Here is a 25,703-nt window from a genome sequence, read left to right as displayed (position 1 = left end):
AGAGAACACTAGAACAAAGCCAACCATCCCAGACCCTGAAACTCAGAAGGATCCAGACAGCATGTAAAATGTACCAGTGGGACTCAGGCAGTCACATCAAACCTTTTTACATTGCTTTTTCTAAAATGGTTTTTAAGCCTTGAGATTTCAACTCTCCTGTAACTGAACCTGCTCATGAACTGTAAATTAAAATTTAAAAATCAAAATACATATTTAATTTGTTAGAAAAAAATTGGTGCTGCTAATAAGCAAAGGGAAAGGAGGGGATTCAAAGAAAATTACCCTTAAGGAACCAGATAATCAGACCATACACTTTTGGTCCAAGATTACATTGAAAACAAGCTTTAAGGATATAGATAAATATTTATATCACATATAAATAATATATTTATTTTATAGGGATGATAGTTCAATTTATTTCCATCATACTAAATATGAATAAATTTAAATTTTGAGATGGCATTCTCTGACAGGTACCATTGTCTTTAGAATTTCCCTGATTTTTTCAACAGCTAAATTGAAGGAAAAAATACATAATGTTGTTGTTTGTATTTTCAGTGACTTAAACCTTTGGGGTCATTTCATCCTTTCCAAAAATAAAAGATGCTGTCACGATTACTTAGAAAATAACAAGAAAGGGAAAGTAACTTCTTATGCAAACTAATGGAAGGTTTCAAAACATCTATGCAAAATGACTTAAGAATTTTATTTGAAAAAATAATTTGCTTGCAGTAAATGATACTTGGTCATTTGAAACTTAAGATCTAATCTGACTTAGAAACTGAGGAACAGAGTAACATCTACAGATATGGCCAGATATTCTGGAGGAGGGCATGGCAGTGCACTGCAGCATCCTTGCCGGGAGAATCCCACGGACAGAGGAGCCTGCTGGGCTGTCGTCTACGAGGTGGCAGCGAGTCAGACACTGCTGAAGCAACTCAGCACACACAGATGGTCAGGTATCACAAATAGCATGACTGTTTTCAAAAGCACAGAGTTGAAAAAACAAACTTTCCTTGTTTAAACCAAAATATGACTTCTCTTGTCTCTAGTTATAAATTCTCATCTTGGTCAGTCTATTCCGACTTAAATCTGAGGGCAAAATGGCATAAGCACAGCTAGGATTTCGTGCAAGGCACAAGAGAAACCGTTCCTCACAGGGATGCATATCATTTAAGACCATCAGAGCGACACTTTACTCAGAACGCAAAGCCCTAACTCGATGAATCAGGGCACACGGATGACGGCTGCTCTGGAGAAAACCATCACCGAGGCCGAGTGCCATGCTGACCACTCTGAGCTGTCCTCCCAGGTCACTGCCAGAGGCTGGCCCTATTCTCACTGCCCTCCTCAGAGCAACCTCCTCCTCAACGGCCAAGCACCAACAAGACCACACGGAGACTGTGCACAGTCAAGTTTGTGCTGTGATGAGTAGTTGCATATGACAGGTGGGAAGCAGGATGATCAAAGACAGGGCTGAAAGCTGCACTGCAACGCTGCGCCTAGCCAAACTACGGCTGATTATCTGGTTTGCTTGAAGGCAATCTCCTCATGTGAGACACAAAGCAGAAAGGAGTCCCGGATCAAGGACCCTTATAGCGTTGACAGAAACACCACGCCAACCAACACTGTAGCTGCTAGGGGGACAGCATGGGAAAGACGGGCCAGGGCAAGCTTTAATGACTATGAATTAAAGTTAAAAAACCATTGGGAACTGGAGAATACATTCCACTGGTTTATACCTGATTTCCCAGGAAGAACTGATAAAAAAAAATGAAAAATGGAAGAAAGACACAATTAGTTCAATAGGAAACTTTTCATATGACTCCAGAAAACACACACACACACACTCACTCACTCACTCACTCTCTCTCACACTTTGGGATTCTGGATTAGTATCTAGTTTAGAGATGTGCAGGTACCCATTTTTCCCAACTTCAAACCAAATAATCAGAAAATTTTCTATGCAAGGTTTTTGGAAAGTCTTTGGGTTTCAAATTTAAGGTAAAAATTCAAATGTATACTGGGTTGGCTAAAAAAGTTCATTTGGGTTTTTCTGTGCCATTGTGTGGAAAAATGGGAACAAACTTTTTGGCCAGCCCAAGAGATGAATGTTTTTCAATGCGGAAATACAAAAACAAAATGAATAATGTTTTATTTGTAAGTAACAGACTATAGGAGGGAAACCCAGCACATTTCCTATCTAGCTACTGCAAATAAGAGATGCTTCAAAAAAAGAGGGAGAAAAATGATAAAGTGTGACTAAGTCACAAGTGCTTTCAAGTAATTGTTTTGAAAGAAGGTGAACTGAATTATTGAGATTTAAATTAAAAAAAAAATTTCTGCATCAGAGGACAAACTGCCTCTTATCACATTTATAAAAACAATTCAACATTTTAATTTTGTTTCCTGTCTTGGAATAGTTTTGTTACTGAAAGTATGACAACTTACCTCTAATCATAATAAAATAGATTATAAAGTAATATTAAGCAACCTAAATATACAAGATGTGTTTTCCTCTCAATATTTTTCGCCTTGAATGGACATCCTGTACATGTCAAAGATATGTCCTAATATACAACAAGCTATCTTCATATCATTTAAAGTTATAAAAGCTGGAATTTCACATACCAGTACCCTTTGATAGATGGTAAAAATAGGTCATTAGCATTCCCGGGAAGCAATGCAGATCACTTTTAATTCTCATCCTTTAAGCAGACCTCACAGCTATTTTGGAAACTTACCCTGTATTTGTTATCTCCAATCTGTTCAACCTGGAATCGTTTTGCACATTTGCACTTAGCCACCTGCCTTGTCACCTGCCAAGAGCAATGATAAAACAGTCACTCTAATGTTAATACTACATCGAGGCACCCTTAGAACCTTTATGCGACAAAGGAACGTGGGAATAAAGCAGCAACATCAATTGTGCAGGGCCTCTGGGAAGAACATGAGGTGACTGCTGCAAGCGGTATAAAGGTAAGCAGTACCTCATCTTCGATTTTGTCAGCATCAGTGATGGGTTTGTACGCATCCTTATTTGGGTGAAGGGCAGCTACAAATTCATAGTAGTCGATGTATCCGTCTCCATCTCTGTCGAAGATGTCTGCAACCGCACTCATCTCCAGGCGGCTGGTAGGGAACTCTTCACAGTTTCAAAACAATAGTTAAGTAGCGTTATTGAGGCAATCACTGACAAATGAAACTGCAAGATATTTAAGATGCAACCATAATAATGTGATATATGTACACTGTGGAGGGATTCCTCTCATCTAGTTAACACATCCATCACCTAACACATTTATCTTTTGCACTTTTTTTTGGGTAAGAGTAAGTTTTACTCTTTCAGCAAATTCCAATCTCTACATGTTATCAATCATAGTCACCATGTCATATATACATATATGTTATACATATATAACCAAACATACATACATATATATATATATAAACCATAGTCATACATTACATTTTCAGGCCTTTATTAGTTTTATATCTGGAAATTTGTACCCTCATACCAGCCTCTCCCCCAACTCCCAGCCAAACACTTTCCTGCCCTGTTTCTGTGAGTTCAACTTTGTTTAGATTCCACATACAACTAATAATTAAGATATTCTCAGTACGCTCCACTCCCAATGAAAGTTGATAAGACCTTCCACTTATAATAAAATTTTACAAACAAGATTTGTGTGGGTTTCTTTGTTTTTGTTTTTGCCTCCTCATGTGGGTCGTTCAGAGAATCTTAGTTCCCTGACCAGGAATGGAATCTATGACCACTGCAGTGGAGGTGCAGAGTTTTAGCCAATGAACCACCAGGAAGTCCCCCCAAAGGTTTAAGTCTTAAAAAAAGAGTAAGTAGCATTAACTTGTTAATTCTGCCTTGAGAGACATTCTTGGTTGTACATCTGAATTGTAGTGTGGCCAGTTAAATGATTAGCATGATCAAATATAATAAAATCTTTAAAAAGAGAAAAACCTGATTTATGTAACCTAAGCACAATCACTATATATGTGGCCTAAATTCACCCTCATTTACTATCTGAATCCTTTGAAGTGGCTCTTTTTCTAGGCTAAAAACTATTTAGGATTAGCAAACTTCATATGGTTCAAGTACCACTTACGGAATAATTTACGTGAAACTTACTTTGAGAATGGTTTCCGGTAACCTCTGCCAGAGAAATCACAAACAGAGGATGAAACTAATCTATCAACAAGAAGGGGGCACGTACTTTAAGAATTTTTATAGCCTTGTAATTTCCTACTAATGACAATATCAGATTAGAATGTGGACTACAACAAAAAACAGGGACTGCCTTGCATTTACTGACAGCCCATTTTATGCCAGGCAACACCATCTGAGAATTAAGAATTATTATCCTGGTTACCCACCGCCAGTTCATCTGTGGTGACACAATTAGTAAGTGTGCCTGCCTCCAAAGCCATACATTTTAACCAAGATCAGTTTTTTGGTTTTTTGAGGGCAATGATTTCAAAGCCAAATTTAAAGGTGATGCTAATTACTTATAAGTAACACAAGATTCCTGGCTCCAAAACTTAAACTGTGCTCATTTTCTTAAAAAAACTACATTCATTCTGGCCATCTCACATGGGACTTACTTGAGGAAAGGATTCCATCAATAAACTCTTGCCGGGTTATTTTCCCATCTTGATCTTTATCGATCCTCCTGAAAAAGTCCATCACTCGAGATTTCTTGTGGTTCATCCAGCGCATGTACTTTTTGCGCCAGACATCAAAGTCAAAGTTGGCAAATTCTCTAAGCTGAAAAGGGCAAGAGGCATTTTGCGGAGTGACTACTGTGCTCAAATTACGTCTTATACAATGTGAGTGTGATTTCTAACGATCCTCTAGAAAAAAAAATTGTATCTTACATGATATGAATTACCATTATTTTTAATGATCCTCTGGATTCAAGGGTCCCCCAATCTCTGGGATCTATCTACTGCTTGATGAGCTAAGGTAGAGCTTATGCAATAATAACAGAAATCAAGTGCACAATAAATGTAACAACGTGCTTAAATCATTCTGAAACCACCCCCAACCCCAGTCTGTGGAAACATCCCCTTCCACGAAATTGATTCCCGGTGCCAGAAAGGCTGGGGACTGCTGCTCTAGATAGCAAGAATTCTATCTTAAACAATATGATCAACGCTATTTTTGATCATCACCTAGACAATACACACACCTCGTTCTTTCCGGGAGAGACATCATCTTGCAAAGGGGGCCTCAATGCTTACCCTGTAAAGTTTATTTCATTACTGCCACTGTTCTGTTCTTTACTTTCCAGAAGAAACAAAACTCAAAACGTCAAACAGGAATTTTCTTGGTAACAGCAAAGTCATTCTCTGTGCCCCTGGGGAGCAGGCCCAGCTCAGCAGGACCCATTTAACCCTTCGAGCTCTCGGCCACCAGGTGCTCTCAACTCCTACCTTTTAAACATTCACCAACTCCAGAATCTGAAACTCTAACAGCCTCAGATCAGAGTATGTATAATTAAAAGATCTGCATTATAAATGATTACAGTTGCTAGGTGATGGTGCCAGCAAACATGTCAAACCAGACCTTTTCCTAAGGCGGCAACTTTTTGATTATGTTACAACGTATCTGTTTTTGACTTTGATCCCTTAAATCCAAAGCCCATCTATCAGGGGTTTTCCCCCCCGAAGAAACAGTCACACTTGCAGCATTAATTTTAGAGATATTAATAAAATATGCACTCTGACATCAAGAGTTTATTACCAGAAATGTCAGAAAAAAATCAAGATTTTGGCACTGTGTGAATGGGGGCAAATACCCATATGGAGCCAAACACGAGCCTCCTCACCTCCTCCAGTCTGTCCAAGGCGTCGTTAAGCTTCCTTCTTCTCTCTAAGGCAAGAAGCCAGACTTGCTGCCACTTGCTCACCAGTAAGTTGACCCTGGGATTTTTGGTTTCAATTTGCGTCTGTGATCCAGAGGGATAGAAGCTTGAGGCTGGGAGCCGTTTACCTGTTAAAACACAACTTGATTAGGATGGCAAAGTCTCCAGGGGTTTGGAAGGCGTTAAGGTCTGACCTCTCCTGCTCCTCATTCAGAGTGAATCAAGTTCACTACTGACTGTCATCAGGAGAAATTCTGATTGAAGTGAAGTGCAGTATCAGGGTCCAAATGCGTTTTACTTAACAGGGCTCACATGCTGTTCAGAGACAGAGGCATTTTAACGTATCTTGACAAAGAGCCCTGAAGTACTAGAACGCTCTCTCATTACACTGACACTTCAAACACTTTTCAACCTAAATTCTGTGCCACTTGAGTTCCAAAGAAGCACCCTGCCACCTTCCTCTTTGCTACTTAATCAGGGCACTGCTGTCTGTGACTCGGTTCCAGCAGCCTGGCTGTGACTGAGAGGCTAAGGCCCCGAGGATGGCAGGTGCAGGCAGGTGGTGCCAGGGGCGCCGCAGTCAGTGAGACACCCAACAGCCCCAACCCGACCACCCAGTGTGAGGCAGCCCGGCCTTCCTCCAGGCCCACTTCCTGCTGAGGCTGAGCCCCCAACACTGGCTCACATCCCAACTTAACACCCTCTTCAAGCTTCCTCCCTCTTTCCATCACTTACAGGCTTCTATAATGTCACAGAGCTTCCTCACCTAACTAAATGGCTCAATGTGATCTGGAAAAACACATCACTGGCCTCAGCTTACATAGGAAGGTAGTGTCCAAGCTGAGATTTGCCTAGATTTCCTAACCCCCATGGGGCTGTACAGAGATATCAATAGCTAATATTTAATGAGCATTTAACAATAGTCCAGGAAGTACGCTAAACACTTCACATACAGCAGTTAAACCAAATCCTCACCATAGCCCAAGAAGGTTATAATCCTCCCCTTTTACAGGTGAGAAAACTGAGGTTCAGAAAAGGTTTAGATAACACGTCCCAGGTTGCATGATCCAGCTGCTGGGGGGAGGTGTGCGGCACAAAACAGCCAAGAGTCTGTGCAGAGTCCCCAACCACTTTCTTACCATGGCAGACCCAAAACCATTTTTTTTTTTTACTAAGACATCATTCAGAAAATCACAAATTGGTATAAATTGTGCATCTTCTAAATCTTATCCAAGCTATTACTGAATTTAATGTCATTTTGTTGGGTCAAGACAGGCTGGGAAGTCAGTAAGTAGAGCCTGAAGTCATATGGCCATGAGCAAAATCAATCAGATTACTGGTTACTAGTGAATAGTTAGGTCACGGTCATTCCTGTTCCATTCCACTTGAAGGTTATTTACATACTAGAAGCAGAATGAGTCATTTCAAAGGAGGTGATGGTTTCTGTTCTTGTTGCAAATCTTTTTAATTTCTTCTGGCTAATCTTAAAGATCAAATAAGGTTACACACAGAAACCTAGATTTACCTTTTTCTTTATTTTAAAATAAGTGGCTTAAAATAAGTTTTAAAATAATAAATATTATTTATTTTAAGATAAATAATACGTAGCCCATGTTTTCTTTCAAGAAAACTTTTTGTTACTGAGAGCTCGTGTAGAATCACCTGTGCCTCCAAAATGTCCAAGTGAGAGGAAAGTGAAGTCGCTCAGTTGTGTCCGACTCTCTGTGACCCCATGGACTGTAAACTACCAGGCTTCTCTGTCCGTGGGATTTTCCAGGCAAGAGTACTGGAGTGGGGTGCCATTTCCTACTCCAGGAGATGTTCCCGACCCAGGGACTGAACCCGGGTCTCCCGCATTGTAGGCAGACGCTTTACCATCTGAGCCACCAGGGAAGTCCCAATGTCAAGCCATAACTCAAAATAAAAGGAAGTTAACTTTCTTGTATAACCATCCTTGTTTTAAAGAAACGGCTGCGCTTACGTCCTGCTCGCCCCTTATCCAAGACAGGGATGTGGGACTGCAAGGAGGAAGGGTCTGCTGCCCTCCTCTTGTAGGTCTTGGTGACTTTGTCCACGTCAGGCTGCTTTCTGGTCATTTCCTCCATGAAGGTCTGAAAGAAAGCAGTGATACCAGCGAAATACAAGTTCATCAGTGAACGCTATCTTTAGAAATGAATTCAAAAGAGGATAAAAAGACCACACTACAATTTCTGGAAAAAGAACAAAATAGCATGTTTTATATAGGGGGAAAAAATCTAACCACCATAATACAGCATTTACTTACTTCTAAAGACTACAAGGTGTTATAGGTAGTAAGTACAGTGTTCCAAAAGCAATTTGTTTTCGTCTGAAGACACCCTGGGAGCAGCAGTATGAGGAACAAAACCTGTCTGTGACCGGCCAGGACCAAGCGTCCAGGCTCTCCCTGAAGAATCTCAAAGTGAGTATCTGTTTGCTCAGCAACGAGTCAGCTGGGCTGTCTAGGGACACATCTCACCTACATATCTGAAATGTTTAAGATGTCTTTGATATACAGTGACAGAAAGCATTCACATTAAATGTGGAAACATCTCAAATATCCCTATTAATAAATGGGCTGTACCAGTGAGGGCCCTCCAGGCTCAAGTTTATATTTAAAAGGTCTGACTAACTTGCCATTTGTCTCATTTCCTTGGACTTACGATCATGACTGACCATGTGTCCCTGTATACGAAACCTGTGGCAAAGGTAGAGCCTGGTAAAAATGATGGGAAAAGGAGGAAGCAGACGAAAGTGAGAAAAGCGAAGAAGCACGTTTTCAGAATGTCCATCACCCTGCAGAACACTGATCACTTTTAACACTGCAGATGCCAGAGATGCTTCAGGGCCGCACAGGCACTGAAATCTTACACTTCTGTTAAAATACAATTGCGCTGTTAATTGCTTAGCCAAGTAATCTGACACTCAGTGATCTTCATAAATGCATATTAAGGAAATGAATGAGCAAACAGTAGGTGAGTGCGATGCCCATCATTTCCGAACCTTAACCTGGAACTTTTTTGAGTGAGACCGTATGTTCCCACTGAGATGAGATGTGTCTGAAGGACTGGCGGGCTTCCTGTGAGATGCTGAGAGCAGACAGTAGACGGTGCAAACGTGGACCAGTGAGCGAGAGAGGGGAGGCGGCTATGGGGGTGCACGAGGGGAGGGGCGGGCCTGGGGACGAAACGCAGGGAGAGCTGCGCGCTAAGGGAACAGGGGGTGGCTGGTAGGGAGAGCCCATCTGAGGGGGGCACCCTGATGGGGCCAAGAGGAAGGAGCGTCCGCAAAGGGTGGGAGACCCCAGCAAAGTGAGAGGAGCTCCAGGGCCGGGGTGGAGCCAGACCCAGCAGGGAGGGGCTGAGGAAGTGAAATAAGCACACGGCCTTCCTCTGAGAAGGCCCGAGGAGGCGGGCTGGGGGGACGTCTGTTACCTGGTGCTCCGCGATGAGGGCTTTCACCTCTTCAATCTCCTGGGGGATGACCTCCTTGTCCCTGTCGCTCAGCGTGGTTTCAGCCCACTGCAGCCAGGCCAGCAGGGCTTCCAGCAGCTCCTGCTTTGCGATGAGCCCAGCCAGGGCGCTGGCCAATCTCTGCTGGTGCTGCTTAGCCCAGGCCAGCACCTGATGGACAAACAGACCTTGCTCCCACTCCCTTCCATCTTAGGGCACGATTTCATGGGTGTTAAGTACACAAAATTGAAACATGTATCAGGATCACCCTGGGCTAGACCCGTAACTCTTCTAGTCTTTCAAGATTCCATCAATGGTCCCGAGACCCAGCTGGTGGAGGATACGGGAACCCTTTACAACATTTGGTCACCCTCAGAAGGGATGATGGCCATCAATCACCCAGGCTTCCCTTCGCCTTCCAATTTAAGTTTGAACTGACATCCCCTGAAGGATCATGCGTGCTAACTCCACGGAGCACAAGGTGGAAATAAAAATAGCTAAGATCTTAAATACAAAACTAATTCACTTGCATGTGCAATTCTTTCCATAAGCATAGATGGCTCTGAAAAACCTATTCTGCAGCTATGAAGTAGAATTGGACAGAAAGTTCTACAGTGAACCAAGTATTTGCCTTTTCATGTTTCAGGGACATAGCTGCAGAATGCCTGTAACTTCTTCAAGAAAAGTGGGTGGCAGAGACAGGTAATACCCAGAGGAATGGTCTCATAAAGAATGCAAGCCTCCAGGTTCCCACAGCCTTAAAGGCATCATCAACTGCCCAAGTGTGCAGAGCCCCTCACCCTGACTCTCACAGCTCCTGCTGCCCTACACACGGCCTGCGGCGCACTCACCTCCTCAAATCTGGCCCGGATGATGGTTATCCAGTGCTTAATGGTGGTGATGGAGTCGGGGTGGCAGATGGCCAGGATGGAGTCCCCCATGCTGGTGGCTTTGTTGAGGGCGGCACGCTTCTCCTCCAGTCTCTTCATGAACTCCTGCAGCAGAAACAAAGGTGCGCAGGCTGAAACCAAAACTCAGGCAGTGCCCACTGGACTCACAGAGCTAAACCAGCAAGCAAGAACTTAAATGGATTTATTCACAGCTGGAAATCGTTCACTGATGAGGAACTGAGAGGGGAGGCACAGAAATTGGAAAAAGCATCTTCTAACCCACTCTCAAAATCCAACTGCAGGATACTATCTCATGCTTTACAAACACATGATACAAAAAAACACGTTCCTAAATTTGAATATAATTATTACAGTCATAGAGAGGAGAATTGGGACTGGGCCTAAACCAGAGACAGAAACAATATGGATTAAAAAAAAATAAAATGTTCTAGCAAACAAGACAAGGAGGTTAGTGTTTAAAGCAGCATTCACTGTGCCAGGAATGACAGGAATGCGTATCCAAAAAGTGCCAAGGAAGAGAGTGGGCTGGCCGGGAACTGGGAAGGTCTGGGCTGCAGGAGAGAAACCCCAGCACCCAGGCAGGAAGCAGGCCCGAGAGGCTGGAGCAAGCGGTCTGACAGGGCTGGGCTCTGGGAGAAGCACCCATCTCAAAGTCCAGGAAAGACAGCCATCCTCAGCTTCGGCAGGATGCCCAAACCTCAACAGGTCTGGAGGCAGTCAAACCAATCTGCTTACAAGTATCTCACATGCTTTACTTTTGGCCATCAGAACTGTACCCATAGATTCATGTATCACAGAACTCAGAAAGTGGGGCTGAAAGATGAGAATCTTGGCCCTAAAAAATGTGACATGCCTCCGGAACCCTGCACTGAATTTCAAACACCCACTGACCCCTCTGATCTACCTGGACCCCACACCAAGAACAATTCCTGCCCTGACAAGAGTGGGAGGGGATGGATGGCACCGGTGTTACCCACGCCCGGCAACCAGGGGGTCATCTCCAATTACGGGCAGTGACCTTTCCTTTCGAACCTCCAAAGTGGCTGTCTGATGCGTCCTATGCTGGCATTTTGCTCTGATAAAATAATCCATTTACATGCACAGCTACTGGATGTTAAGGTGCATAAGACCAACAGAGTGACTTTTCAATTCTGTGTCTCTATGGCTGAATAAATGCTGGGGGAGTCCAGGTTCAGTCACTCCGCTGACATGACCTACTGTAACTTTCAGTTTACACTGGGGTACAGCTGACTGACAATACTGTATTGGATTCTGGTGCACAGCAAAATGATTCAGTTATATATATACATGTACCCATTCTTTTTCACATTGTTTCCCCATAAAGGTCGCTACAGAGTCCTGAGCGGAGTTCCCTGGACTGTACAGTGGGTCCTTGTTGAGTACCTCCTTTATACACAGGAGTGTGCGCATGTTACCCCGAGACTCCTAATGTGTCCTTCCACCCACCCTTTCCCCTTGGTAACCATAAACAAATGAACTTATTTACAAAACAGAAACAGACTCACAGACTTTAATGACCCACTTTTCAAATATCAGGATCTACTTTAAAAATATTTTAATTTTCGCTTAAAAGTGAAAGAAAGCGAACTTTACTAGGAAGAGAGAAAAGCAGAGGTTAAGAGCAGCTGTGCCTTTCCAGAGGGGAGCTGACCCAATCGTGCACGTTTAACCACTCCCACACTGCAAACCAGGCCCCACGGAACGGTGTGGGCCAGGTGCCAGCCAACACAGCGTCCCGGGCTCCTCCAGGCCCGTCTGGGCGCTGCTTGGTGGCTTGTGGTCACGTGGGAAACCTTGCCAATTTAGAAACTGGATTCTACCGAGAGGGCTCTAGTCCAAGAAGTTAAGGATTCTGTTTGCCTTCTATTGGTGAATGTGTGAAGGGAAACAAAGGAAATGGAAAATAAAGAACAATGTTACTGTAAAATACTATTACATTTATAACACTGCATGTAATTGTATGCTAATTTAAAAATATTCAAAAGGAATCTGTTGTTAAAACCACTACCGCAACCTGGCTGCCTGCCTCCCGTGTTTCTGATGGCTTCCTGGTCCCGCTGTGAAGGTGGTGATACCACAGGAGGCGTCATTCTGCAGGGCACGTATGAACCCGGGGCTTCAGGAGAGACACTCTGACACCCTAACCCCAGCACGCCAGCGGAGCCCAATGCAGCTGACGGTCAGCACATGGTAGCACAAAGCAGATTTTCAAAATACTGAACTGAGTCAAAAAAGGATAGCAAACGTGATGTCATTTTCCTACTTATATAGTCTAGCTTCAACTTGAAAAAGTGAAGGCAGCATTTGTTTCCTCCAGATAAGGTTATACAAGCTCACATCCCTTTTACAAATAACGAGGCAATATTTCATTGCTACAGGGTAGGCAAACCATCACTGAGACAGTGAGTACAGTGATGAAAATAAGAAGTCACCACACATGATGTCATCCAGTCTACACTGGAATTAATGATGTGTTTCCAACAAACACAAGGTTACTCAATGGTTATTAAAAAGATCCTTTACAATTCGCAGGAAATGCTGACACTAACAGTATCAATACATTGAAATAGGCAACAGGCACATGAAAAGATGCCCAACATCACTAATTATGAGAGAAATGCAAATCAAAACTACAATGAGGTACCACCTCACACTGGTTAGAATGGCCATCACTAAAAAGTCTACAAATGACAAATGCTGGAGAGTGAGGGGAAAAGGGAACCTTCCTACACTGTTGGTGGGAATCCAGTTGGTAGCCACTATCGTGAACAGGATGGAAGTTCTTCAGAAACTAAAAATAGAATTACCATATGATCCAGCAATCCTACACTTGGGAATATACCCACACCAAACTCTAATTCACAAAGATCCATGCACCCCTGTGTTCACAGCAGCATATGCACAATAACCAAGACAAGGAAGCCACCTCGATGTCCACCAACAGATGCTGTCCATCAACAGACGGGGGAACAGAGGACGTGGCACACATATTCAATGGAACATCACTCAGACAGACAAAGAGTGAGATCGAACCCTCTGCAGTGACATGGATGCACCCAGAGACGATCATACTAAGAGAAGTCAGAGAAAGACCAGTACCACACGATGCCACTAACATGGGGAACCTCAGCTGTGACACAAAAGAGCTTACTTATGAAACAGAAACAAACTCACAGACACACAGCACACTTGCGGGTGCCAAGAGGGAGGGGGCTGGGCGAGGGACGGAGTGGGAAGCTGAGGTCAGCGAGGTAGGCTTCTATACATAGGACAGGAAACAGCAAGGTCCTATCGTGTAGCACCGGGAATTATATTCAGTATCCTGGGATGACCCGTAATGCAAAAGAATATAAACAAGACTGTACGTATGTGTGTGTGTGTGTGTGTATATGTAAATTATACAATGTACACATTTATATGTAAAATTAATACAACACTGTAAATCAATTGTACTGTAATTTAAACATAGAAAAAACCCTTAAGATACTTAATTTCAAGACAATTAATGAACACTATATCCCAGGGGGAACAATATAACACTATCAGCACTGCAAATTCCTCATTTTTAGAATCAAAGGTTAAAAAATTATCTGTTGAAGAGCTCTCTGGACCACTCTCACAAGGGTTTTGCAAGTCCTATGTATTACCACAGGAAAAATCTTGACCTGAAAACTCTGGTCAGAATTTTATTTGGTTAATTATTTAATAGTATGTCTACTTACATAAACCATTTTAATCTATAATTTGCAATATAAGTTACTTTGCAAAAGAATTTAAAGTAGCTCTTGATTAAGAACAGAATTGCAGAGGCTTAAAAATAAAATTCCAAGACCAGTTATTAAACTACTTGTCTTGCTTACAAAGGTAAAAATTATTAATTTATAATCCTAATGGCATAATTTTATAAATGTTATACGGCTCAGTAAGGACATTTCATCTTTCAAATGTGTATCTAAGTGCATCAAAATTGACCAGTTTTGCTCAGGAGCCAAATAGCTCCCTAGAAAAAATGTGCTTCCTGGAGACAGAAAAACAGGAGTGACTAGCTTTATTTTTTAATTTATTTTTTATAGTGAAGTATACTTGATTTACAATATTGTGTTAATTTCTGCTGTACAACAAAGTGACTCAGCTATACAGATACATATTTCTATATTCTGTTCCATTATGGATTATCCCAGGATACTGAATATACTTCCCTGTGCTGTACAACAGGACCCTGTGGTTCATCCATCCTATAAACGTCCAACCCACCTCTCCCCAGCCCCCTGCTTTCCACGGAAACCAGAAGCCTGTTCTCTATGCCCATGAGACTGTTTTGCAGGTAAGTTCACTTGCATCATATTCTAGATTCCACAAATAAGTGGTATCATATGATATTTGTCTTTCTCTGTCTGACTTCATTTAGTATGAGCATTCCTAGGTCCACCCATGTTCCTGCATAATGGTGTTATTTCCTTCTTCTTCGTGGCTGCGTAACACTCCACTGTATATATATATTCATGTACCACATCGTCTTCACCCATTCGTTTGTCAGTGGACATTTGGGCTGCTTCCACACCTTGGCTATTGTGGACAGTGCTGCTATGAACATAGGGGTGCATGTGTCGTTTTGAATTACAGTTTTATCTGGACATATGCCCAGGAGGAGGCTTCCTGGATCATATGGTGGCTCTGTGTTCAGTTTTATGAGGTACCTCCACACTGTTCTCCATAGTGGCTGCACCAACTCACACTCCCACCAACGGTGTAGGAGGGTCCCCTTTGAGTAACTAGTCTTAAAAGATCCACCTTCTATGAAGAAGGCATAATAAAGACAGCCACACATCCATGTGGGTGGGTGCATGTGGAAATACCTAGGAAAGGATGGAAGATGCAGATAAATTCTAAAAACGTACCAGATCTTATACCAGTTCTCAGAAAGGAAGATACTCACGCAGCTGGTATTTGCAATCATGAATTCACTTTCTCTATTTTGTTTGGCTTTCACACTTATTTTTCACTGAGCATGCATGTAACTCACTTTATGCTGGTCGATGAGAGTCCGGAGAGCATCCTCATCGTCTGGGAGAACCCCATGGAAACGAAGCGTCTGCTCGGCTTCCGCCAGCCACTCCAGGAGGGCGTGGACCACCGAGTGAAACTCCTCCGCCTAAGGGTGCACGTGTGCCCGAAAGAGATTCGCAAATACGTTTGTTAGTAGCACTGTCTTCCTCTCCATGAAAAAAAAAAAAAAAAACCAAGTCTTAAACTGATTCATTATATCCATGATTCCCAGGAAAAAGAGAAAGACACATGGTGCTGAATTTTACAAATGTAGGAAAATCTGTTGGAAATGCCTATAAGGAAGAACAGTTCACCATTTTAACCATCTGATTTGCAGGGAACAGCAGCCCATCTTAACGTTTTTGCTGAAAAAGGGTTCCACCAGCAGTTTGTGGAAAGATTAGAAAACCTCACTCTGTGAGTCACTGAAATTCTTCAGAGAGGAGATGGTAGGTGGGAGAAGGCATGGAAGGATGCTCTAAGAACTTCCTCCCTTGAATAACCCAGCCTAGATAAGAGGGGCACCGCTGGCGGTGCGAGCGCAGGCCTTTACCTGGCGCAGGGCAGCCTCGAGGCGGCTCTGCTTGGAGATGGACAGGGCACACACGGTCTCCCAGCGTGTACTCAGCTCCTGCACCTGGACCCTGACCCAGGAGGAGTCGTCCTGGCTGCCCTCTATGAGCTCCCGGGCCGAGCGCTTCAGCGCCTGCACACTGCTGGTCCTCTTCCCCAGCTCCTTCTGGAAGACCTGGGAGCAAATTTGTTAAAACAAACTTTGAATTGCCAAGCCCAAAGAGGGATGCATACTATACGAAACAGGCACGTGCACCTAGCATCATACGTGGCTCTCCAGCACCTACGCTTTAACGACTCGGGTCTTCTGCAGAATTTCAGAAAATAAGACAAGTCACACCACTCCTGTCAATTTGATCAACCTTGTAATGCCTTCCTGAGTGAATGTTCCTTCTTAAATGATAGGTTGGACTTAAATACTGGTGGCCACCCTCTTTATTTCAATCTCATGCATCAATGCATCAAATTCAGGCCTTCCCTGGCAGTCCAGTGGCTAAGACTTTGGGCTTCCACTGCAGGGGCAAGGGTTCGATCCCTGGTTGGGGAACTAAGATTCCGTGGTGAGGCAAAAAAAAAAAAAAAGTCCAGAAAACAAAATGCGCCAGACTGTCTCTGTGATTCTTTGTAAGGGTGTTCCAGCTGCTGTGGACTCCGGCACCCTGTGCTGGCCACCAGACTGCTCTCCACCAGCAAACGCGCCCCGGGAGACTGACTCGAGGAGGAGGGCGGGGAGCCCTGCAGGGGCTGGCACGCGGCCTTTTTCCCTCTAACAATCCTCTGTCGCATCTTTCACAGCACCCTGGGCACTAACTCGTGAGGACAGGTTTTAGAAGCTCGACCCCTCATCTGTCACCTTGAAGGAAAAGCTTTTTATTCTTCTTTCTCGCCTAGGTCTGGTGAGCTCTGATTTGCCAGGGGTTAAAATGACTTCTTTGGCCACAGAATGAACCCGTTTCTGACCCTAAGAGTCTGTCTGTCTGCAACCAGACCTTTCAAATAACCAACTTCCTTTATAAACTAAAATCAACTTATTTTTCTAAAAAGTCATCACAAACGAACACTATCAAGCACATTTTATCCTTTTGACTCTATCCATGAGTTTCTCGTCTGATACTTGGATCATTCCCAAAAGCGAGCCCGTTGAAAATAATCCAAAAACAGTGTGATGAGTTCTTTGCTGACTTCACACTGACAGTGTTAAATGAGGTGTACCCGTAGATAAACACACACACACACACACACACAGATCCAAGGTACAGGCTCTGATGCTTCCATTTGTGATAGGAGTGGTCCAACGGTTCTGAGTAGACCTTTCAATGCACTCTGCATACGTTAACTTCTTATTGGGCCTTTCAATTGTATTACTAATGCTGAATGATTAATTCATTCTTGTTGACCTTTAGTATAGAAAAAACCTGGCAAGTGCCTAGGGGAGTAAATATTTAGACAGTGAGCTTATAAAAACGGCATTTATGTACAAAGTAACATTACATTATTCATTACTCTCTGAATGAGTGCCAGGGGATGAGAAAGACTGCATTAATCACCCACAAAACATTTGTCTCAGTATAGGCAAAGCAACACAATTTAAAGCTTTTAACATGTTAGTAGACCTGATTGATGCTCTTCATCTATTCTCTTAATTCCTGCTCATGTTCAAACCCAACAAATTCCCTTCTATGAATATAATGTGATCATGGAATGAGAAAAAGGCAAATAAATATGCAAAACACCAGTTATTTTAAAACTAACAGGTAAGATCAAAATAGCATAACCAGGAAGGTGTAAAGAGAACATTTAAAATTAAATAAAGTTTCTGAACTGCAAAATTATAGAGACTTCTATATGAATTCAAGTGGAGTGTTATAACTGTGCGTGAGCCTAACAGCCCCACAAGAGTACCAGGCCTCAGGTTGTTTTCAAGATTCTTTAAGTTTTAATAGCATTTGATCCTAACTGAAGACCTCACACTCAGTATCAGTGGGAGTCTCAAATATCACCTCTGACTTCTACAACAGTTTAGCATAGCTATCAGGAGACTGCAAGGAAACCAGTTTTCTTAAAGTAGTAATCAAATCCCTGATGGCTCACGCGGTTGTCTCATAAACTGCTACAGGTCCAGGGGCAAGGCTAACACGGTTTCTGAAAACAGAGAGGCCGATCTGTGATGCAGCTCATGTCACAAACGTAGTATTTCAGCAACGACATAGCTCCAGGCCATCACGTGCGTGATTTTAAATTGCATCACACAATTACTTAAATGCATTAACAAAAGATAATAAAACATTCTTAAAATACTTTTTAGAGTGGCAGACAATGAAATCACTTCCCAAATTCTAGCAAGGTTTCAGATGTGGAAATGTAAAACCAAAGTATTTCACTGATACTAAAGCAATTTTCCTGCACAGCTTCTAAAGTGGACTTCCTGATTCTGCTCAAAGGCATACATATTTCAATATCAAAGACTATGACGCAGCATGACACACAGTCTCTAGATCTTAAAAGGCTCAATGAAATAATTACAGTTCCCTCTATATTCAGAATAATCAGACGAGGTAAAATAACATGTCCCAGATAATCATACCTTGTGATTATCGATCAGATTCATCACCAGATCGATGTCTCCGTGGACAGGCTGGTCCTCAGCCAGCTGGGGCTCGACCCTGTAGAGCCAGTCAATGAGGGCCTGCAGGGCGTCTGTGAATTGCCCAGAGAATAAGAGGGCTTCCTCCAATTTGTTTTGTCTGGCGGGAAAAACGGAAAAAAAAATCAATCTGGGCAACAAAAAAGCCACCCTCTAAGAACGGAACATCTAAAATCCATCTGTGAAGGCTGGGCAGACCTCAAGGGAAAAGGAGCATTATTAGGATTCACTGTGGTTTCTCTGCTTTCCTAGAAAATAACAAAGTTTCTCTCAAATTTTCTTTTTTATCCCTTAAATACATGGCATCTATTCCAGGAAATGTCCCTCATCATCACCTCTGGAAATCACGGACCCTTTGCTTTTGTCATAAAAATATGCCTTTTCCATTAAAAAATGTATATTTTCAGGAGTCACGCAGTATGTTTGAGTCTGCAGGGGTACAGTTCCATGGATTTTAACATGTCTGTATTCACGTAACATCATCGCAATCAGGACACAGTCTATCACCCCAAAGCCCCTCAGGCTGGCTCTGTGATCACCGTGTCCCCACTGCTAACGCCTGCCACTCACGTGCCTGTTCATTGCTGGGACTTTCTGTCTCTGCAAGAATGCCTTATAAACTGCTGTGAAATCACTTAGAGGACATTGCAAAAAGTTGTAACCTTCTGAGACTGGAGACGATTTTAAAGATTTTTTTAAAAAAACTAACCATAAAAAACATGATGAAGCTCCTTAGAGTGAAATATATAATATGCTGTTTAATCTTGACACTGACAAAACCAATTAGACTAACTATGGACGAGAAAGCTGAAAGCGTTTATAAGCAACGTGAACCTGCCTGCCAATGCAGGAGACACAAGAGGCACAGAAGTGATCCCTGGCTCGGGAAGATCCCCGAGAGGAGGAGATGGCAGCCCACGCCGGTACTGGTGCCTGGAGAATCCATGGACAGAGGAGCCTGCTGGGCTGCAGTCCACGGGGTCGCACAGAGTCGGACACGAGTAAGCGACCCAGCACACGTGCGTGCACAAACTCTGCTACTGCTATTTTACTTTCTCAGGTACTTAAAACTTACTTGAAGTTTTGGGTTTTTCTGGCTGATATGTGAGGAGGAGGAGGCAGGAGACAGGAAGGGGCGGTGGGGCCAGGCTGGGAGGACGCTGCTGAGCACAGTGAGGAGCCCGTGTCCTGGTCTACACCCGAGAGCTGGCCCCTAAGGCTATGGGCACGGAGGCCCCAAGAGCCCACTTCGGCTCTAAGGACACAGGTCTGCTGGGATGTGGGGATGAGCATGAGGAGGACGATGGCAGACCTGGGGGCCGGTCCCACGGAAGGGATGGTGGGAGGCTCAGAGGGGGAGGTCGTTTTGAATGAACTGAGCACTTAGAGACAAACAGTAATGGACAGCAAAGCCTCCAGGGTGAGCAGGTGCTTTCCAGGCACAGGAGGCATGTACTCAGGGGCCCCAGCCCTCCCTGCAAGGCACTAGGACTGGAGCCTGCCAGGGTCCAGCACGGGGAGCGGCCGCTGTCGGGCGCGTCTCACCTCTCCACCGACTTCCCGCAGATGGTGTCCCACTTGTCCCGGAGCTCACTCAGCATGTCGTCCAGCTTCAGGTTGTCGTCAGCCAGGGTGGTCTTCTCCTTCAGGGAACGCCCGGTCCTATTGGTGGTGTCGTACACAGAATGCTTGGCTCCGAGGGATTTCTGAAACTCCTATGTGTTCAACAAGAAAACAGTGTGTGTGTCTACTCGGGACCAATCCACAAATAGGTAAGAGACAGTGAAAATCCCCAATAAATAAGCGGAGACACGGGCCATCATTGAGTCAGGTGCTGCAGTGTGCACACATGGGAACACGCCCGGGGAGAGCAGAGCCTTTACACTTTCAAACGGAAGGATTAACTTTTCGCAGAATCCAAGTGTCTTTCAGAGCGCCTACCGTTAACACAAGAACAGTTTCCAAGCAAAACCAATCCTGAATGTATAAACTGCATGTAGATATAAACTGCAAACAATATAAACAGTGATGATAAAATGGAATTGCTAATAACCTTTCGAGAGACCCAAGACAGTTTGGACAGGAAAAGGTAGCTAATACTCTGGGCAATTACGACTTAAAGTCGAGAATGACTGTTTTTGGCAATAAGTTTCCCAGGTGGCACCAGTGGTAAAGAACCTGCCCGCCAGTGCAGGCAACGTAGGAGACCCAGCTTCTATCCCTGAGTCAGGAAGATCCCCTGGAGAAGGGAATGGCAGCCCATCCCAGTATTCATGCCTGGAGAATCCCATGGACAAAGGGGCCTGGCAGACTACAGTCCATGGGGTCACACAGAGTCAGACACGGAAGCAGCTTAGCACACACACACACATACTCATTCCACTATCTATTTTTGTAGTTTGTTTTCTGTTATTCACAATAGAACGCTAGCTTTAGAACCATGGTATTGACATGTGTGTTTATCTCTTCACACAGCAGATACATAACAAATGTTATAGCTGAATATAGGACAGAGTCAAAGTTTTTAAACATACCCAAATGATAAAGAGAAAAGACTTCTTTTAAAACTGGCTTAATGTATCTCGTATCCTTATCTCAGAGGAAGGGTGACGATCACAGGTCAGACTAGGAAAGAGAATCTAATAGAGTTCTGCACACATTTGTATGCCCAGGACTTCCTACGTTAAATATGCAACATGCTTTCAACAGAGTTCATAATCCTACGTCTATGCTTACGTTCATATCAGGTGGTCTCCTCTGAGAAGGGCAGGGAGGGTGCTGGTCCCTGTCTCTGGGCTGCCAGTGCTGGAGGGGCAGCTCTTGGGAAGATGCAGAGGGGCCAGCAGGACAAGCCACTCGCGACCCCTCATCCAGCCTAAAAAAGGGCCCCCGTGATCCCAGCATCCCGACCCCTGTAGTCAGTAACACCCATGGATGGAGCCACCAGCCTGGATAAACATGATGGCTAGAACTTCATGATGATGATAAAACTTACATCAACCAATTCCTTACAGCCTTTAAAAAATTATCATGTTCCAAGCAATGATTTACATGTAAAACCTAAAATTACAAACCCATTGAAGGAACAAGCTCCTTCAACACACATCCTCACCCTGAGGGCTGATGATCACGTTACAAACAGTTATATATAGAAAGACCCAAAGTAAAAAGTGCTGGGGAGAATGGGGAAGTGGTCTTTGAATGGCATGTGATTGGAATATATATTTTAGAAAATACAAAAAACAGTGTTTCCGTATCTTCTTGTCTGTACAAGGAAGCCGGTGACCATGTCTCTTTGAAGACAAGGGTGAAATTTCACACACATGTACAATAATACCAATTTAGGATGAGGCAACCAATTTTCCCCACTGCACTGTTGAAAGCAATCTATATAGCAAAACCTACATTCTTTTCAGTACACAATTATCTTCTGCATGGCTATGAGAGAAATGACAAGACAAGGCAGTTGTGATAAACTGAGGTACCAAGGTTCAACCTCTGGAAATCCTCCATGTATTATTTCAGATAGTGAAAAAGTCTGGTTTTAATCTTGTGTGTTTTCTTTTAACAGTTAATCCTGGAATCATAATGGAATGATTCTTGGAGAGTAAAGATGCTACGGCCCTTTGACCAACATGAAGGGCAAGTGGTTTTAAATTTAGTATGAGTCCACATTGGACAGGCTTTCTTCTCTTGTGATGAATAAACACACAATCAGATAAGAATTTCAAAGTGACCTTGAGACTTACAATGACACAATGTGCTTTCGTTAGCTGCCCACCCACCTTATGCTGTGCCAGCTGCGTTTTGATTTTGTCTGGGTCGTTGGCGATTTCCAGTTCAGAATCCAGAGACTTTTCTGACTCTTCCAGCCACTCCATAAGCTTGCTCCAAGCGTCGTGGAACTGTAAAAGAAATTCACACCTTTGTCCAGTCGGGCACACTCACTTCTGAAATCGAATACATTTTTAAACAAAAACTAATAGTTATAGAAACGTAAGAAATTATTCATTCAAAGTTTTTCCTGAAGAAGAAGAGGAAGGAATATTTTCATCAGCAGATTGCAAAACCTCATTAATGCTTCTGTGGTCACGCCCCACGGCCACTTTGTTACAACTCATTCAAACAAAGTCAGCTTTAACAGAAACAGAAGTAGGGCCTGGGGCAGGCAGGGAGATCAGGCAGAACGCCCACCCCTTCTTTTGCTTAATAACTAACATAAGCATAGACCGGCATGCTTTATGTTATCCCACAGGTCTCTCATATTGCTTTTTTTTTTTTCATTTGGCTTTCTGAATGCTGTTCTGATTGGAATCTACAATATGACATAAACGAACATTCTACAGAACAAAACAGATTCACAGACAGAGAACAGACTTGTGGCTGCTCAGGGGGAGGGCGAGGAAGGGAAGAATTGGCGAGTCTGGGATTAGCGGATGCAAACTATTACGTATGGGATGGATAAACAATAAGGTTCTGCTGCACAGCACAGGGAACTCTGTTCAATATCCTGTGATAATCCATAATGAAAAAGAATATATATTTGTATAACTGAGTCACAATGCTGCACAGCAGAAATTAACCACAACATTGTAAATCAACTACACTTCAATAAAACAATAAAAAACAATAATAATGCAAGCGTCTGCTGTTGTCTCCTGACAGATCTGGGTTTACTTCTCAGGTGTTTAATTCCTATGATAAGAGAGAGGTACAAAAAGGATAAAGTTTGTACATTCATTTTTAACAAAAAGGGGCCATTACATTCCTATTTAATGCAAAGACAGTTCAATGTCTTTCTTGTTGCTCTCTGAACCCTCCCATCAATGCCTGAGCCTCCCATGTCTTTCTTGTTGCTCTCTGAACCCTCCCATCAATGCCTGAGCCTCCCATGTTGGTTTTATATCTAAGAGTGCCCACCGTACCTGAGTTCTAGCAAAACACAATTCTCTCTGTCTTCAACCTTGAACTATTCTGGTGCTATATACACTGAGTTGGCCAAAAAGTTCGTTTGGGTTTTTCCGTGCGATGGTATGGAAAAACTCGAATGGACTTTTTGGCCAATCCAATATGTGATTTCAGCTGGTACTGTTTCTGGATACCAAACTGGGAAATTGGTTACAAATTATTTCTTCTAAGGAACTCAAGGAAACAGAAACATAGCAAAAACTTGAGCAATCAAAATAAAGTCTGCTTTCTATCAAAGAACATGAACAGTGAAATAACAAAAAGACTTCTGACAACAAGCACAGCGAGAGCAGAAAATGGCAAGGCGGCAAAGGTCCAGTGGAGACCGTCTCGTTAGAGACCTCTCCCCAGGCCCCTCCCCCAGGGGTAATCAACTCAGCAATGAAAACAGAGAGGCCAGAACAGCCACACAGATTGCCCAAGTCAGAGAACTGCAGCCAAGATCTGAGCCAAACCTGAGATATCAGAATAAATAAATAAACAGCTGACGATGGTGCCGGGCCATCTGCAGAGAGCACAGCCTGTAACAACTGAGCAGTAAGTACGAGGACATAAACGCACACGTTCTGAGGCTGGTTCTGCTCTCAAAACTGTTTTGAAGTCACTCAAATAGAAGAAACAACATCCCTCTGCATGGAGAACAGTATCCTTACATGTTTAACTGAACAAATTGAGAAAATAAGATGGACTCAATAGAGAAAGGTGGAAGACAGTGGCCGATCGGCAACTGATATCCAAAAGGCTTTGGTGATCAGACGTTCCTAACTCAGACTGCCTCCAGTGCAGCCGACGGAGCTGCACAGGCGGGAGGAGACACGGCAGGTCTGGCCTGAGTGCTGTCCTACAAAAACATCCAGGCTGATTCCATTCCAGAGACGCACTTATAACATGGAACACACCACACTTCCCACTCAAAATGAGACACGCGGCCTGTAATCCTATCACAGTGCAATTTGTCATTTCTCAAGCCTTTAAACATGTCATGCTGACTGCTTGAAACGCTCCAACACTGGACTCCCAGGTCATCTACTGCACTGCCCAACTGAACCTCGCTCCCCAAATAACCAAGCCCAACACCAATGCCAGACAAATGCAAATGAATGGGTTAGAAAGAGTCATGATAAAGATGTTATTCCAAGAAGTTCCTAGCTAAAAATCAAAGCTATATGCCAAGTCGGGGGGGGGGGGGGGTGCATCTTCCTTCTTCCCTGGAGTAGAGAAATGTATCACTGTACTTTTCAGCATTCAGTCTAGAAAAGAGTATTAATGACAGATGAAGGAAGGAAGAAAAGCTCCTTGTGAGATTCTTTAGATTAAAAAACCAGCTCCCCCCGCCCCAAGATTCAAACAGTTCATTTCAAAGTCGGATGGAGCGGTATCCAACCAGAGAGCAAAGGAAGGCTTGCCAACAAGTGCACGAACTGAGAGAGGAGAAGAGGACCCTGGGAGCAGCTCAGACCCAGAGCACGCCTTCAGAAAGCTGCGCGGGGGCCTGTGGGGAGAAAGCCTGGTTTTGGAGCTACACAGCCATAGCAGTGTAATAGACTGCCTCACTCTGAATATGCGAATGGAGGCTGGAAGGACAAAGAAAGCAAAGAGAACCAACAACAGAACTATGGAGGGTCTTTTCAAGCCCTGATGATAAGGGTCCATCAGTGAGATCAAGCTAAGATCAGTCCCTCCAAGGCTGATCCCCAGGGCTTGGGGCTGCTGCCAGCTCAGAAAGTGAAGTCATCCTCCAGACTCAGGCCACGCTCCTTGCAGGAAATAAACACCTTGGCCCCAGGCCACGACAGCTACACAAGGCACAGTCTGCCATAAAAGGACTTTAATAACATAACATATATTTAATAACCTAACCGAGTCACTGCCGAGTTCAGAGGATCTTTACAGAGGTTTACCTGCTTGGCCCTCTTCCTTGCTTCATCCAAAGATCTTCCTCTCTCCACTAAGCGCTGGACCACTTTCTCCCAGCGACTCTGTACACTGATAAGCAGATTCTTAATGAGAACGACATCTTGCTTCTGACTGAAATATTTCAGGTGGGTTCCAGTTTTGTCCAGCTCTATGATCTGTTCTCGGTGAGAATTGACTTCATTGGCAAAGACCTTTCCAAAAAAAAAAAAAAAGCATGGTAAGGAAAAATGGATCTTGAAATGCTTCTGGGATGAGGAGCTGGTCTCAAAGGACA

The 25,703-nt window shown here is 43.5% G+C and overlaps 1 protein-coding gene across 9 annotated transcripts in view; it reads right to left on the bottom strand.

Moving 5' to 3' along the window:
- Positions 1–25,703, bottom strand: part of DST (dystonin) — a 522,626-nt gene that overhangs the window by 9,320 nt on the left and 487,603 nt on the right. For 8 of the 9 annotated variants that reach the window (XM_068960483.1, XM_068960482.1, XM_068960484.1 and 5 more), the window contains 14 exons: positions 25,414–25,620; positions 22,330–22,449; positions 20,090–20,259; positions 18,485–18,644; positions 15,881–16,075; positions 15,305–15,433; positions 10,201–10,344; positions 9,332–9,520; positions 7,861–7,990; positions 5,844–6,007; positions 4,618–4,780; positions 2,991–3,145; positions 2,745–2,819; positions 1,743–1,760 (listed from right to left, as the gene is read on the bottom strand). In XM_068960483.1, the coding sequence (XP_068816584.1) occupies positions 1,743–1,760; positions 2,745–2,819; positions 2,991–3,145; positions 4,618–4,780; positions 5,844–6,007; positions 7,861–7,990; positions 9,332–9,520; positions 10,201–10,344; positions 15,305–15,433; positions 15,881–16,075; positions 18,485–18,644; positions 20,090–20,259; positions 22,330–22,449; positions 25,414–25,620 (2,019 nt within the window). The remainder of the gene's footprint in view (positions 1–1,742; positions 1,761–2,744; positions 2,820–2,990; positions 3,146–4,617; positions 4,781–5,843; positions 6,008–7,860; positions 7,991–9,331; positions 9,521–10,200; positions 10,345–15,304; positions 15,434–15,880; positions 16,076–18,484; positions 18,645–20,089; positions 20,260–22,329; positions 22,450–25,413; positions 25,621–25,703) is intronic. The other variant, XM_068960488.1, reaches the window with a different exon arrangement.

The sequence above is a fragment of the Capricornis sumatraensis genome, chromosome 22, assembly GCF_032405125.1.
Source record: "Capricornis sumatraensis isolate serow.1 chromosome 22, serow.2, whole genome shotgun sequence".
NCBI lineage: Eukaryota > Metazoa > Chordata > Mammalia > Artiodactyla > Bovidae > Capricornis > Capricornis sumatraensis.
This window is presented reverse-complemented; position numbering and strand designations above follow the sequence as displayed.